This window comes from Pteropus medius, unplaced genomic scaffold (assembly GCF_902729225.1).
Source record: "Pteropus medius unplaced genomic scaffold, Ma_sr-lr_union100, whole genome shotgun sequence".
NCBI lineage: Eukaryota > Metazoa > Chordata > Mammalia > Chiroptera > Pteropodidae > Pteropus > Pteropus medius.
Genome location: NW_024349802.1, coordinates 8,578,244 through 8,593,560, shown reverse-complemented (window position 1 = coordinate 8,593,560; position 15,317 = coordinate 8,578,244). Strand labels below are relative to the sequence as shown.

Below are 15,317 nucleotides of genomic sequence, written 5' to 3'. Positions count from 1 at the left end.
ATAAGATCAGAGAAAAGCTGGAATCGTACCCCTTGGGTCTTAGGCCTTGGAGAAATTACTAGCTTGTGTATTGATAGAATGTTGGTTCAGGGCCACAGACAGCTGTCCTTGTGTTCTTTGAGCATTCCACTTGTTAAATGGGACTCAGGGATGAGCACAATCTCAGGAGGTGAAACTCTAGAAGAAGCCTTCTTTTATCTTCATCTTTTCCCACATGGGTTTGGATGCTGCCTCTCCAGAAATTCCCACAGTTGCAGAGTGAATTGATGGATATAGCCCCAGCCTGCTTGGACCTGCCATATGTGCAGGCCAGTCACACCTGGCTGGTACAGTATGGAAGGGGTGTCCTTGTGTCTGGGCCTCTCATACTCAGATCCTGTTGCAGAATGCGTACTCCGAAGACCCCTCCACCATGCTCACTGACCATCCCCCAAGTGGGCTTCAGTGCCTACAGTGCTTCCCATGTGTTCATGATCTTGGCCCGTGATACAGGGTTTCTCTCTCAGCTGTAGCCAAAGCAGTTACACCCAAGATTTTTATCAGTTCCTGGCTCATTGGTTTTTGCTTTGGCAATCCACTTTCCTAAGGCAGAGTAAAAGCAATCAGATACACGGAATCATTTTCTTTCCCTGCTTGGTCTTGCTGAGCAAGGGGCTGTTTGAAGGACTCATTTTGCATAATGAGCTTTCACTCAAGGTGTACTTTCACATTTTGGCAGCAATTAGGCAGTGTTATTACATTTCAATGGGTTTCAAATATTCTAATGCAGATATCTACTTTTAGAGGCTTTATACTTAAAACTATGATTTTTTCTCCCAAGAAATTTGTAAAAATGGCAATTATAGTTAATCTGGGAAAGTGACAAGGTCCAGAAGCATGCTTCAGATTCTATCCAAATTATAAAGTACATTGAAATCATTAGGGAATATTCAGTTCTTGAGACTTTTCAGACCTTTCTTTGACATCAAAGAGAATGTGCCATGTTGGACACACATCCTAAGCTTCCAAGGACTTCACATTCAAGTAGAAAGCATTTCACAAGATTCCACATTGCCGATGGACATGACGCTGTCCTCTGTATGTGGTGAAGAGGGCATTGATGAACCACAGTTGGAAGGACGGACGTTTTGTTATTTTTTCTCTAGTGGTGAAGATGAGTTCACTGTGGGTTATCTCTTCTCTTGCCCTTGTGAACAGCAGAATGTGCTGGCACCATGCTTGTGTGTAGGGCCGTCAGGCTTTAATTGGGTGCTAAATTTCCAACCACCATCCAGCCCTTAACTTAGAATCATGTAATGCTGGCTGCTGATTCTGAACTCGCACAGTTCCAAAGACTGGGATTGTATTTAAAATCATAGATGGAGAGAGATGTGGCAGACGGATTGTTTTAAGCTTCCTCAGTTATATTTCAGGGTGCAGACCTCAGAGACTTCCTAACCAGATGGGTGAGATGGCCAGTTATGCCATAAAATTAAAGCCAGAGCAAAGTGGGCCAATTCCTTGGAGTTAAAAATAATTTAATGGCGAGTCACCAGGATCCCGAGGAACCTGTTCATGTTTATTCATGCTCTGGAAAATGGAATCACTGCCCAAGAAGCAATATGTTCTGATTTTACTCTAAATCCAGTTTCTCAAAATCTATTTAAGGGCTTAGGTGAACTCAACAAGGGTCTAATAAAGCCAGGTAATTGAACGACACAAAGGCCGATAAAATTCACAGGAGATGGTGTCAGCGATAAACTGTAGCAGGAGATAGCATGGACAATAATTTAAACTAATTGTGTGCTTTGATGCAAATTAACTTCTCTGGAAGAGAAATTGAGGCTTCATTTTGGACAGCTTTCTGAAACTGCAGCATGCAGAGTATCTGCCAAAAACATATACAGCAAATAATTTGGGTATAGTCAGGAGGACATTAACTGTAAAAGGGAGTACATGCCCTAAAAGTGGTGTGGGGGTGATGCACATGGGTCACGTACCTTGCATACTGTTTAGTTTTGCTGACAGATGTGCGAGGGAGCAGTGGGGATGGGCACATGATAGAAGTGGAGTAGAGAGAGTGGACAGCTGTGTTTTGGAAGGAAAAGGTTATTAGAAGTAGGGAAAAGATTAAATGTAACTATGAAGACATGAGTGACCCAGACCCTTGCAATTTCAAGGTAATGAAGTGTCTAGTCTCGGGGCATAAATTGATGCCAGATGCATGCAAGGAAGACATGGTTATGGATCAGCCAGATTGGCCAGCCTTTGTTTTTTTATCTTTACACACTCAGAACAGATGGTATTAAGCTACATGTAATGCCCGTGGTTAGTTCTAGCATTTGAATGGCCCTCTGTCCTCAGGTTTTGTGAGTACTGGAAGACTGGAACTGTGCACCACAAGTTCCATGTCTCCATGTAAGAGAAATGTTGACAGTTGAATTATCAGCTGTTACAAACAAAGAGGCGTAATCATCGGTGAGAGCAGCAAAGGATCACCTGCAGAATAATTGATAGCAAATACAGCTTGCACTTAGACGATGTCTCGGTTTTTCAGACCAAGGAGAGCAGTGCTATTTCCAAGAGGCTGAAATGCTTTTACTCTTCCTAGTGTTAAATCTATACGGCTTGAAAGACAATAATTTGAAAAGTAAATTTATATTTTTGATTGCATGTTAATGTCTGTTTTGGGGGTTTCCTAAGCTATTGGTGTTCTCTGTGTTTTGGGAGGTAGAGGGAAAGGCAGCTTTTTATACAGTTATGTGAGAAGCTTCCTGAAATCTGACTTTCGTTTTCTATTTTTTTTTCCTTATGTAGGATGATTATTTCAGAAACTGGAATCCCAACAAGCCCTTTGACCAAGGTAATGGATGTTTCTTGCTGTTTATTCAATGGAAACACTGTCTCATTTTTCCTTCCTTGCATTCTGAGTTACTGTTACCACACAGGCCAGCCTGCTGTCTTTACTGACGTTGGGAACTGAATTGACTGGGGTGATAGAAATCATTTTATCAAATTGGTTATTTGTTTGAGATGGCCTAAGGTAGATTAAGAAAAAAATTTAATTGAATTGAGCACAATAATCATTGGTTGTTAGTCTGACAACAATTAGTAAAATTGTTGTCAGGCTAACCTGGTTCACTGTTGGGCTGAATCCAGTAATTTAATTCATAGATGAGACAATGCCCAAAGATGCTGCCTAATTTACATGAGCCATGAAAATGAAACTTTCTTCTTAAAAACAGGTTAATCCCGAGCTTTCACAAGCACTGATATTTCATTTGTTAAGTAACTTTGTCATGGTTTCTAAATGGAACTTGTTTCAGAGTTGGCTCACTGACCACTTGGGTTTAAGTCGGTTCTCAGAGGGCTCTTCCACTTACACGAGCAAGCATAAAGCCAGTCTCCTGGTGGCCATTGTAAATCACCACCAGTGTCCTCCTGTGAGTTAAGACAGATACCTGTTCCTATTGTTCCATGTGTGGCTGCTGCTGGCACAGGCCTTGCTGCAGAAAATGATGGTAAATTTTACTTCCAGTATGTATATACAATTAATGCTGAAACTTGGAGGAAAAACATTACCTACCAAGTATCAAAGGTCTAAGATTCTGAGAGTGACCTCAGTTTTGTAGCTTGAGTATTTGTCGTGACCGTGATGGTCAATTTGACACAGAAATCAAGGAAGATGTTGACGTGTAACATGGTGGCAGGTGCCCCCTTTCTGGCCTCTTGTCATTTTAATGGGCTACTCTTTCTCTGGACTCTGGTTTTCTTAGAAGCAAAAATGGTATTAAAATTTCCACATATACATTTTAGCTCAAGTAGGGCAACATTTTATTCTTTCATAAATACAAGCACTTATTCATTCTCAAATATTGATTGAACTACTATGGTGTGCACAAGCACCAAGCCAGGTTCTGGGGATAAAGCAAGAAAGCTGTGGTGCCCACCCTGGAGGAGCTCAAGTGGGGAGTGGGGAGGTAGCTTGGTCAATAATTGCAATGAGATGTGCTATTAATGGCTGTGATGTAGATGGGTTTGGGGAAGCATTGAATCTGGAGGTGGGGACTGTGTGTGTGTGTGTGTGTGTGTGTGTGTGTGTGTGTGGGCGCATGCATGTGCACACACAGGGAGTAGGTGCCATGGAAGGCTTTCTTTTGGAGGATCTTTCTGGGCTTATTCGTATCTTAGTGGCCTCCAAGAGCCTCACTTTTTTATGACTTTACCAATGATTGAATTGAATCATCACAATAAATCATATACAAGCATATGAAGGTATTTGTAATTTAGTTTAGAAGTTTTTCATCAAAAATGGTAAAAATATCTAATAATTTCTTTTAAAAGGATATACCTTTGTTTTAGAAGAACGTTTAGATGCAGAGCAGCACATTGTTCAGTGCCTGGTAAACATGCTGCTCTACAAATACATGTAACAGGATTTTGTTTACGCAGTGGTACCTCTTCTGACGGTAGCAGATTCTCTCTAGCCCAGGACCAGTTATAGGTTCCTGTCCTTTAAGGATCAAGTGTTGCATAAATAACTGCCAGATTTACTCTTCCCCAAGGCTTATAAACCAATACAAAAACTACCCAGGGGAGATATTTTTATTGTTGCCAATACACATTGGAAAGGTAATACTTGAAGGTAGGCATCGTTTGCCCTTTAGGGATAAATGATAGTTTCTCTTGATTTGAGGGGTTAACACAGAAAATTTGAGCACCGAAAAGAACATGGTATTTACATCCACTTAACCGAAAAGTCCAAAGAATGATGGCAACTATTTCCAGCAGAGCCCTGTCCCCTGCTCCCTCTTTTTCTAGCTTTGCAGGCTTGGAAGCTGGATCTGCTTATATAAATCTTACCAGAAAACCTCCTGACTTTACGGGGTATAATTGAGGACCTTCGCCGAGAAGGCCCACTTTCTACCTCAGGTGTAGCTGCTGTTGGCTATTTATATACAGAGCCATGGGGAGAGGAGGCAGAGCTGGGAATAGCCTTCACTTAAAATATCAGCCCCAGCAGATGTCATCAATTACATTGTGTGCTGCTCAATAAAAATGGGAGGTTACTATATCAGCACTGACACCACTTGCTGAAATATAAACCACAGGCATGGAAGATGTAGAGCATTTCATCTCCCAGAAAATAGGAGAATTGCTGAACTCTGGTGGAAGTCATCAGCCACAGAGGTCATTTCCCCTCCTACGCTGAAAAAGAATCAAACGTGGTTAAGGTGGTTTTGTGGTTGGGGAAAACTTCCTAGTTTGTAGAAACCGAACATGTTGAAAGCACTTCAGAGTTTCAGGTGACAAATATGGGCTGGGATGGAGATGGAAGGGCCTCATGATGGAGGTAGGTATGGAGACGGCTTGAAATGAAAGGCAGGAAAAGGGGAAGGAAAGCTGCACGTGGGGAATTCTGGTGGAATTAGCCGGCAAGGTGGATTTGAGGCAGGTTGTGCAGGACATACCATACCAATCTATGAAGTTCGAATTTTGTTTTATTGGCAATGGGGAGCCATAGAAAGTTTTTGAGCAGAGGAATGACATGATGAGGGCACTATCTTAGAGGACTTAGTTTGGTGACTCAACAGCTGTGATTAGGAACCCAAGACATACATGCTAAATTGTCTTCCTCCTACGGCCTTTTGGGTAACTTCTCCATGGCATCATTCATTGCCTGGGAATTTGGCTGTCACAGGTGTTCAGACTTCCCATTCGGCTTTCAGGTTGCTCCTGCAGCTTCTGATCATCTTAGGTGTTGGTGTGAATAGTTAGAGTACTCATTGTATTTAAAAAAAAATAGTTGTTTACCTGTAATTGCTCTCTTGGCTTAAGGGTATTTACTGAACTTGGAACAATAGTGCTTCATAGAACAAGCACTTATCATGTAATAGGCTCCAAGGCATTTAGCAGAAAAATGCCTTACCTGCCAGTCTCCTTCAAGCAGACTGAAAATGTCTTTAACTTGTTATCTTTAAGGGAATCCTTAATACTTTTGTCAGTGGCATGTAATAGCCATCAACTTCAGGCCATCAACTTTAGGCTTTTCTAAGAAGAATTCTTTCTGAGATTTGGGTAGAGTAGGATACCCTTTTTGATTATGATGATTTAATGCCAAATTTCAGAAGGGACAGACAGGAGTTCAGAATTGAAGGGAGCAATCAACTCAGATGAGAAATTTCCTTTGTGAAATGCACACAGACAGACACCCTGCAGAGAGAGCCGGGTAGGCTACGCAGTTTGAGAGGGCAGTGGGTAAATGCCAGTGGCTTCCTGTCTTGAATAGGCAGGAGAAGTGGAGGCCCTCAGCTGGACCTCTGCAGGAGGCTGGCTGAGGCTGTAGAGCTCTGGAGTGATTCAAATTCTGTGTGGTCTCAACACCTTTCCTCAGCTGGCCCCTGGAAAACCTGGGAGCACACAGTGGGTGTTGAAGAGATATGAGGTTTATGCTTCTGAAAGTGGCATCTGGTCCAGCAAGGTGCTTCCCCAAGAGAAAAGCCCCTAACCAAATAAGTCTGGTTCATATACGTACTCTGTTCATCTATTGGAGATTCACAATGCTCATTAGCAATTCAAATGCTCTAAGAAGTCTGTTAGTAAAGAAGCCCATTTAACTTACCATTTTCCAAATTTGCCTTTGACCACGTATTTTTATTTTTTCACTCCACACTTATCAGGTACGCCTAGAGGACAGTGTATCCTGTGGGATGTGCTTTGACAAGGGCAGTTTGGGGTCTTGGGTTTTGCAGTCAGATTCTCCAAGCTCAGAATTTGACCCTGTTGGTTACTAGCAGTGTGATTCTAGGCAAGTTGCTGAACTTCTCTGTTTGTAAGCGCTCCCCTCTGGAAATGGCAACAACAAAAGCACTGAGAGGGTTAAATGAGTTAGTATGTCTGGCATCGAGGAAGTGCTCGAAGTGCTCTGTAAATGTTGCTTTAGCAAGTAATGGATCTTTTTCATTTCCCCCTCTTCCTATTTAGCTGCCTCTCCCTGTTGCTTCCTCACCTTCCCGCTCTGGTCTTTCTTCTTTTATTCCCTCCTAGGAGCCTTCAGAGTTGTAATGCTCTGAAGCCCAATCATGAGGATCTGGGGCTAAATTGGAGCTGGCTTGTTTCATATTAGGTGGGCCACTGTAATAGTGCACCCCAGATCCTCATTATTGGGGTTGAAGAGGTTCAGGCTTAATGTGACATTCATTTATTCCTTCACTCATTTATTTCATAAAGTTACCGAATGCTTCAGGTTTAAACCTGCTGTACTAGATAATAGGGACCACACGAAGGAAAGCCTCTGTGTGGGACATCACAGGTTATCAATCATAGTCATCCATCCGAGGTCTTACACAGGCATGAGGTGTGTGTCAGTACAGTCATCCCCCTGATCTACAGTAGACACATTCCCAGACGCCCCCAGTGGATGCCCAGAAGTGCAGATAGTGCCAAATCCTGTACATATTTACATATGATGAAGTTTAATTTGTAATGAGGCACAGTAAGAGGTTAACAACAGTAACAATATACTGTAATAAAAGTTATGTGAAAGCGATTTCTCTCTTTCTCATAATCGATCTGATAACCGAGGCAGCTAAGTGACGGATGGGTGTATCGTGTACACAGTGTGGGTTCACTGGACAGAGGGATGGCTCCTGTCCCAAGTGGGGTGGAGCAGGACGGGGCAATATTTCACCACACTACTCAGAATAGCGCACAACTTAAAACTTACGAATTGTTTATTTCTGGAATTTCCTATTTGATATTTTCAGACCACAGTTGACTTTGGGTGACTGACACCGTGGGAAACAAAACTACTGTACTGGGGGTGATGAGGATGAGACCAAGAACAAGTGAGGAAGGGAAGGGGGTTTGGTCTGGGAAACTGGGCAATCCATGGAAAGTCAAGTGTTTATGTAAGTTGCATAGGTCAGATTTGGTTGAGGTGATGGTTTTTGCTGCAGCTTGGCCTCGCTCAGCCTGTGACTGGTACGGGGACGGTGCACCACCAACCTTTGCTGATAACAACACTTTCAGTGGAATAATAAAGAAGCAAAGACTCTCTTTTCCCTTGAAGTGAGGTGGCTGTTGAGGAAGGTTATCCAAAAGGCTTGGAGGGGCAAGAAAGAGAATTTATTGAACCACACAATACTGTGAAAAATAAAAGGTGTTGCTTTGGGGATTCAAAGAGTAGAGGATGAAGAAGAAGCAAAGTGAATTCTAACAAGTTGTTACAAAGCTTCTCAGCCAGTCCTTTTTGAAGAAGAAAATTAAAATTATTCATAATGCCTTTGCTGAATTAAAAGATTTTCTTCTTGCGTTGGGGGTTTGGGAAGGTAATTTATGTATATGACCAATCCATGACTTTCATAAAAATTCTGATTACCTGAGGATGTCCTGAAGTGATGGAACACAGGTTAATTTAGGTTCTGTACTATAGCCGTGGTTCATTCAGGAAAGAACCCACTAATTTATTTGGCTGTGAAGTTTCACTTGATGAGACAAACCTTTTTAGGAGAGATGGCTGAAGGCGGATTTATCATGGAACTTTTTTGGAGACAAGTGGATTCCTTTAATGTGGAATAAATGAATGTTTTAGGTAAAGTGTATAGCTGTCGGTTTTAAGGAGAATATTTTCCTTCTGGAGTGAATACTAATCACTCTTCCAGAACAGTTTGGCTGTACCTAAGTCTCAGAAGAGGCTGGTGATCTTCAGAGCAGAATATGAACTTGTAGAAATTGATCTCCAGATAAAAATAAAGCTTGAGAAGTCAGGAGCCCCTTTCACTCATTCTGTTCACTTGAATAGAAAAAGAAGAAAAACCTTGCCCTTTGCCTTGCAATCTGTTATACCAAGATCCTGACAAACTCAATTCTGACCAAGGTTCTGACTGTTTTGAGGCGAAATTTTTAAAACTCGAAAGGAGAGAGTTCTTCCTGTGTTCCAGCTGTGTTTCTGGAGCCAGAGCCCCATGGATTATCACAGTATTTGCGTTTTGTTGAAGTTTTAAAGGGCCCACGGGGAAGGCAAGATTGTTTATTTCTAAAATCATTCTTTAAAAAGAGATTTTTTTTCTCCCTCCAGATTAATCTGAAATTTTACATGATAGGCTTAATAGGAACCTTAAGTCCCCATAGCTTTCTTCTTGATGGGGAATTTAACCTCACCCCCCAAAAAAGAGCCTCTGATTTGCATTCATACAGCCTTGAACAATTTTCTCTGTTTAAGGATCCATTCACCTCATCTGATCCCTTGAGCTGTTGATTTTTCAGATGCAGCTGGCCCGGTTTGTGGGAAGCATCTTAATAATTTTCTCCTGGTTCCCTCATGTTTGGCTTGGTTTCCCGCTCTTACCTTTGTCTTTCCATATAATTTAAAGACTCTTCTTCCCCTACATCATCAGCTCCTCTTGCTCAACCCACGCCAGCCCCAGACAGTCACATTCCACTCACAACTCCCTCCTACTGTCATCTCTTCTTCTGTTTCTCGACTATGACAATAAAATAGTATTAAATTTTTTTTTTTTTTGAGTATTGACTTTTAATGTTTCAAGTCAATTCTGCCAGGGAAGAAACAACAACCTATTCAAATATGGGCATGCTCCTGCTTTAACTCAGCCTGTCCTCTTTGACATTAGATCAAATTAAAAGTTTTATCTTTCATCTCTGGCTGTCTTTGCCTCTTTGCTTATTTTAAGGAGAGAAAACATCAGATATGAGAATGAAATCCCATGGGTGCCCCTCCTTGGTCCTCTTTCCCATTTTCATTTCCCTAAAGGTGACTACATCATTAACATGCTGTTTTGCTTCATGTTCTTATAATTTTATGTCATAAATGCATGTCTACAACCGATATGTTACGTTATATGTTGTACAACAGAAAGAAAGGTTTTTTTCCCCTCTAACCTGTGTATTTTACTGAAAATTGTTTTTGACGGGTTTTATTTGATAGTTGTGGATGTAATTAATTCCTTTATTTTGTATAGTTTATCCATTTATCCCCATGTTGGTGGACGTTTATGTTGTCTCCACTTGTTTTGCTGTTGGGGCTGCTTTTTAGTAGCATTTCTAATACATAGTGATGGAGTCTTCCATCAAGGCAGTTGGCCCGGAGAGTGTGGTATCCAGGGGTGGGACACGACTCTGCTGCCATTAAAATGTGCAACTTCAGGCAAATCTTGTGGTTTTTCTTGACTTCAGTTTACTCATCTCTGAAATAAAGTGGATGGACGAGGTGGTTTCTGAGTTTCTGCTCATCTGCAATAGTTAAGCTATCATGGCTGCATGCAGCACAGAGTCTTTATGTTTTTCTCATAAAAGAAGGAAAAATGAAAAATGTGAAGCCTGATGCTCTAATTTCAAAGGTTACAGTTTAACCAATGAGATATGAAGATAACTTGCATAAAATTAATGGAATTAAATGGGCCTTTTAACCCTCAGGAATGAGGGTTAAAAGGCCAAAGCAGGGGGTACTTTCTCTTCTCACAGAGTCCTGTGGGCACTGCAAGGAGTGGAGGAAAGAGCAGGATTTAGAGGGTTCAAGTCTGAGTCTCAGCTCTCCCATTCACTTACTGCATACATTTGAGTAATTTGACTTCTCTAGTCTTTAATTTTTTCATGTATAAAGTGGGGCTGATAATATCTGTCCCGTAGGGTGTTTGTGAAGATGGAGTGAGATCATGTTTGTGGAAGGCCAGGAGTGGGTGTGTGGCATGTGCTCAGTAAACCTCAGTTTCTTCTCAGCTCACTCAGCTTGGTCAGGTACGAGTGTGGGCTCCGAGTCCCCATGCGGTGCTGATAGCTGCCTCATTGTTACGTTCCAGCTGCCCTGGCTTCTCTAGTAGCTCCCAGTGCCTCTAGAACCAGGGAGCAAGAGCTGTTCGAGGTTGTGTTCCACCCTGTGCATGGAATAATAGGGAATCATGAAGGGTAGTAAAATTCTCCTTGCAATTATGGGGCACTGCGGCCTTCTATTACTATGTTTAAAAGGCTCTTTCAGCACGAACAAATTCATTTTAAAGACATGTTTATTACCTTTCCCCAAATGCATAAAATGTAGTGTTTGTTTTATAAAAAGAGGAAAAAAAATCCTTCCTATTATTCCACCTGCTAGAATAACAGCCCCTGAATTAATTATATTGTATTTGTTGAGTCCTAATGATACAGCCTTGGTTTGAGGAAATTCTCAATAGGGAGAAAATGTCAGTTGAATTTTAAAATCCATCAATAATGCTGTTTAAATTTTCCTCATTTGCAACTGTCGAGTGGATTAGAGTGTTTTCACAATAGGGAGATGGCTTCCTGGAGAACCATTGCCGGACTCACCTATGTTTCCATAGCTCTTGTGCCTGAGAGGGAGAGTTTTTTGTTGAAGGTCTTCAGTTACATTATGTAGCAGTTCATTGCTGGAAGCCTGTCAGCTGTTCATTCTGCCCTAGTCACCATGTATGATGAGAGGCAAGGTGATATATTCGAAAGGCCCTGTGTGTACCTAGGCAAGTGCTTAACTTCTCTGAGTCTTGATTTCCTTATCTGTAAAATAGAAATTACGATATTTATGACATTTATGACATGAGGGGTCTGTAAAACTCCTGATGTAGTGCCGGACCCAGTCTTACTATAATGAACACGGTAAAGGCAATCAGCTTTGGTAAGTGATAGAGGACTAATGTTTTGTTCTAAAGTCTTAGGTTCGAAAGGATCTTAGAGCTATTTGATGTGTCTACTTATCCCATCCAGTGCGCAACGGAATTGATCAGTGAGTTCAGTCAGTGCTTATTGATCACCTAATAGGTGCTGAATTGGCTACATGTAGGAACTATGAAGAAGAATGGGACAGAGGTTTTCCTCAGGGGGCTTGTAGCTTATGTACGGGGAGGGGGTAGAGGGAGAGAGGGAGAGCGGGGAGAGACAGACAGACAGACAGAGACAGACAGAGAGACAGAGACAGAGAAAGAGAAAGAGAAAAAATAACCAAGAAGGTATGTTTGAGATGCCCTGACAGAACCTTGTAGACTGGGGTTCGGGTGAGGGAACAGTCAGCCTTCCCTGGATGAGGGTCAGGAAAAGGGTCTTAGAGGAGGTAACTCAAGAGCCTTTCTAAGGATGGGTTGATATTTGGAAGTGAGCTGGATGGGCAGCATCTGATGGGAAGAATGTTTCCTGATAGCTGAGCATTTGGTGGCTACAGAACTGAAATTTGATAGGATGCTTCTTTTAAAAATACATTAAGCTATAAGTGGAAAATGTAAGTCAATACTTTAGCAGGCTATTTCACTCTTTACCCAGTTGTGTCTCAAGATTGTTCTGATGTTGAAATACCCCTAGAGCAGGGATTGCAAGCAATGAGGCGAACCTGGTGCAGGATCATAGGGAAGGGTGTGCAGTTTGTGACAAGCTAGGGGTCTGGTTATGAGGGCTTGGGGGCCTAGCATTGCCAGGACTTCTGATTTCTGAGGAGGAGCAGGAAATGAAGTTTTTGTATGTTTTTGAAACCTCCTAATTCTTTGGTATCGGCAAATAAATCCATTATCACTTACCAAACAAACAAATCTTTGAGAGGGTAAACATGCCTTTGGACTGTCTGTGGATTCTCTCCTAGAGGGAAACCGAGGGCCTCATGGTCATACTTTGTCTTCTGCTTGTGGTGTGTGTGCTCAGCAGGCTGATGAGTCCTTGGGGTCCCTCTGACCTGGAGCAGCAGCATAGCCTGAGTATGCAGGCGGTGCCTAGTAGAGTTAGGGACATACCGCCTGAGTGGAAGTTATTTTTGCCGAGGCAGCGAACGAGACCCGAAGCCACATGTGAGAGCACGGGAGTCCGAATGCTAAACCAGGCCCCAGGCAGGGGGCTGGGTTATTACTCCTGTTTCTTGGTGGCTGCCCGCACCACCAGTAGATGGATTGTTTTAATCTTTGAAAGAGGGATGCACACCTCTGCCCTCACACAAGCGCACTCCTACACTCACACGAAATAAGGTACTGCAGGGATTTACAGACACATACCACGCCTCAAAGAGCAAAAGTGGAGCCCCTTTGATCTTGGGAGTGATATCATTAGGTGTGGAGTTTCCTTTCTCTGGAGAAGGAGTGGGCAGCACCTGGGCTGGGGCAGCCTGGCTGGGAGGAGCCATCCAGTTGGAGATGGGTGCTGTACACAGCAGTCGGCCTTGTGCGGCTCCTGCTGCTCTTTAGCCAAAAAATAATGGTAGAAAGGGATAGAAAAAGTGGAAAATGTCAGAGTCAAGAAAGATTGACATTCTGTGCCCACTGGAGTCATTGTGACATTTAGCCCCGAATTTGCCCAGGGTTTGTGCCGCACATGAGCCCTCACCCACACTTTACTCCAACCCCCTCTGACTTCAAGACAGGTAGATAAATGTGTGTGAGGTCTGCTACAGTCACTTCCAGTCCATTAATGCTCAGTTTCCCTATAGGAACTTACTTGAAATGTCACTCAGCTGTCCTCAGATCTGTAACCAAATGCATGATAGCCTGACATTTCTATCTTATTTTAAAAAAACAATTTATTTTCTCTGTCACATTCACTAGAAGGTAACTTTTGAGAATAAGGAAGGAAGGAAACACACAACTTTACGTGCCTGTGAAGTAGAAATAAGGCAGGAGAAGTGTAAAGTGTTCTGGTACTGAGACCAGAGACTGCTTCCTGCAGTGAGTTCTCAGAAGGTGAGTTGTGTCGGGGTGGACCACACTCTCGACAGTCTGGCAGTGAATACCACAGTAAGTTTTTACAATCGCTTCCTCTGAGGTCTCTCAGTGAACACTGATGGTTTAGTGCCAAAGTGCAGTTCTGTAAGTTAATCCAGGGATAGACCAAAATAATAAAGAGTACACAGTCCTCTAAAAGTCTGATTTGATACATGAATAAAATTGAGAATATCAGGAGGAAGAGATTGCCTGCGTCTCCATCAGGGAATACTCTGCTTTGTTTCTGGGAATTGATGAGCATTGGGAACAGAGAGTTCTGGGCTTTTCCTGAAAGGAATGAGGAGTTCAGATGATCTGTGCTGCCAATTAACAGAAGCAAATGGATCTCCTCTTGCCAGCCAACTGGTGGGTAGAGCCAGTGTCCTTGGCCAGACATCGAGAATCTAGACCAAAACTTTGATACATGCAATCATCCCGCCCCCTCGCCAAGACTGAAAGTCAGTTCAAACCCACAGGCAAATGGGCATTCTTCCCTATAAACCACCAGAACCCCACATTCTTAGATATGTGCATATACTGCTATGCTCAATAAAATTAGCATTTCATTCAAAGACATTACCAAATTCATATTAGATTTTGTTGTTATGAAATCCTCTGTCACCAACAAAACTATTAGCACAGTGGCTACCCTTGGAGGGGTGGAGGGCAGGGTGTGGTTCACAAATGTTTTCTGGAGGTGAAACAGGGTCCTCATGGTAGAAGAATTTAGGCACATTGCCACAGCACCTAGATACAGGGGTTTCATCCTGGAATATTTTCAAGCAGGTGTTACGAAGCACTTATCAAAAACTCAGTAGAAACTCTAAAATGCCTGATTTTAAGTCCTATGTCATCTTGACAACCCTGCTAAGATAAATTTTTTGTAAAAATAAAAATATATACCCTTAGGAAAAAATGTAATTTTTGAGTATGAGCCATATAAGAGTTGGCAGGCATCTGCTAATAATTACAATTTTTGCTCTTAGGTCGATCCTGAGTCCTGTTGCTATCAGTGATTAGGCAGGAAGAGAATTTTCCAGTTTACATGGCAGAATTACACTGTCAGATGAAAAGTGAACGTTTGTCATTCTGTGTTCATAGCATGGTGTAGATTCCTTCATCCAGAAGTGGTTTCAAGCTTTATGTATAGTTTAAAAACTAAGAGTGGGGTGATAAAAAATCAGGGGTGTGGGCGAGTCTCCATATGAGCCAGCACAGGGTATGGGATTTTGAACTCCTTCAGGTATAATAGCTGCTTTGGCTATTGGTTGGGTTGCTGGTGGAGAGAGAGCTGAGGATTCTGTTTGGCTCCAAATGATAGCCCTGGAAGCAGTGCACGGGGCGTTGCAAAGTGATGGATTTTGGCTCCATTCATCTACATTCTTTTCACAGCCCAATCTGTGTGGGGATGGGGTGGGCCGCCTCAGGGCAGGGGAGGTGGGCAGAGTCACCATCGCTGGGATGTGTACACCTGAGACTGGGCAATCACGTGGTGGTTTGCTGTTGGGGCAGTCGAGCATCGGGTGGGGATAGGGGTACTTATCATCGACATTGCTCTGGCTTTGAGTTTATGTAGTTCTTTGATAAGGCAGGTCTGTCAAGAGGTGATAATTTATAGTAGATGATTCCCCACAGGAT

General features: G+C 42.5%; 1 protein-coding gene across 2 annotated transcripts in view; it reads left to right on the top strand.

The window, feature by feature from the left end:
- Positions 1 to 15,317, top strand: part of SPOCK1 (SPARC (osteonectin), cwcv and kazal like domains proteoglycan 1) — a 461,772-nt gene that overhangs the window by 210,025 nt on the left and 236,430 nt on the right. For both annotated transcript variants that reach the window (XM_039836105.1, XM_039836104.1), the window contains one exon: positions 2,797 to 2,842. In XM_039836105.1, the coding sequence (XP_039692039.1) occupies positions 2,797 to 2,842 (46 nt within the window). The remainder of the gene's footprint in view (positions 1 to 2,796; positions 2,843 to 15,317) is intronic.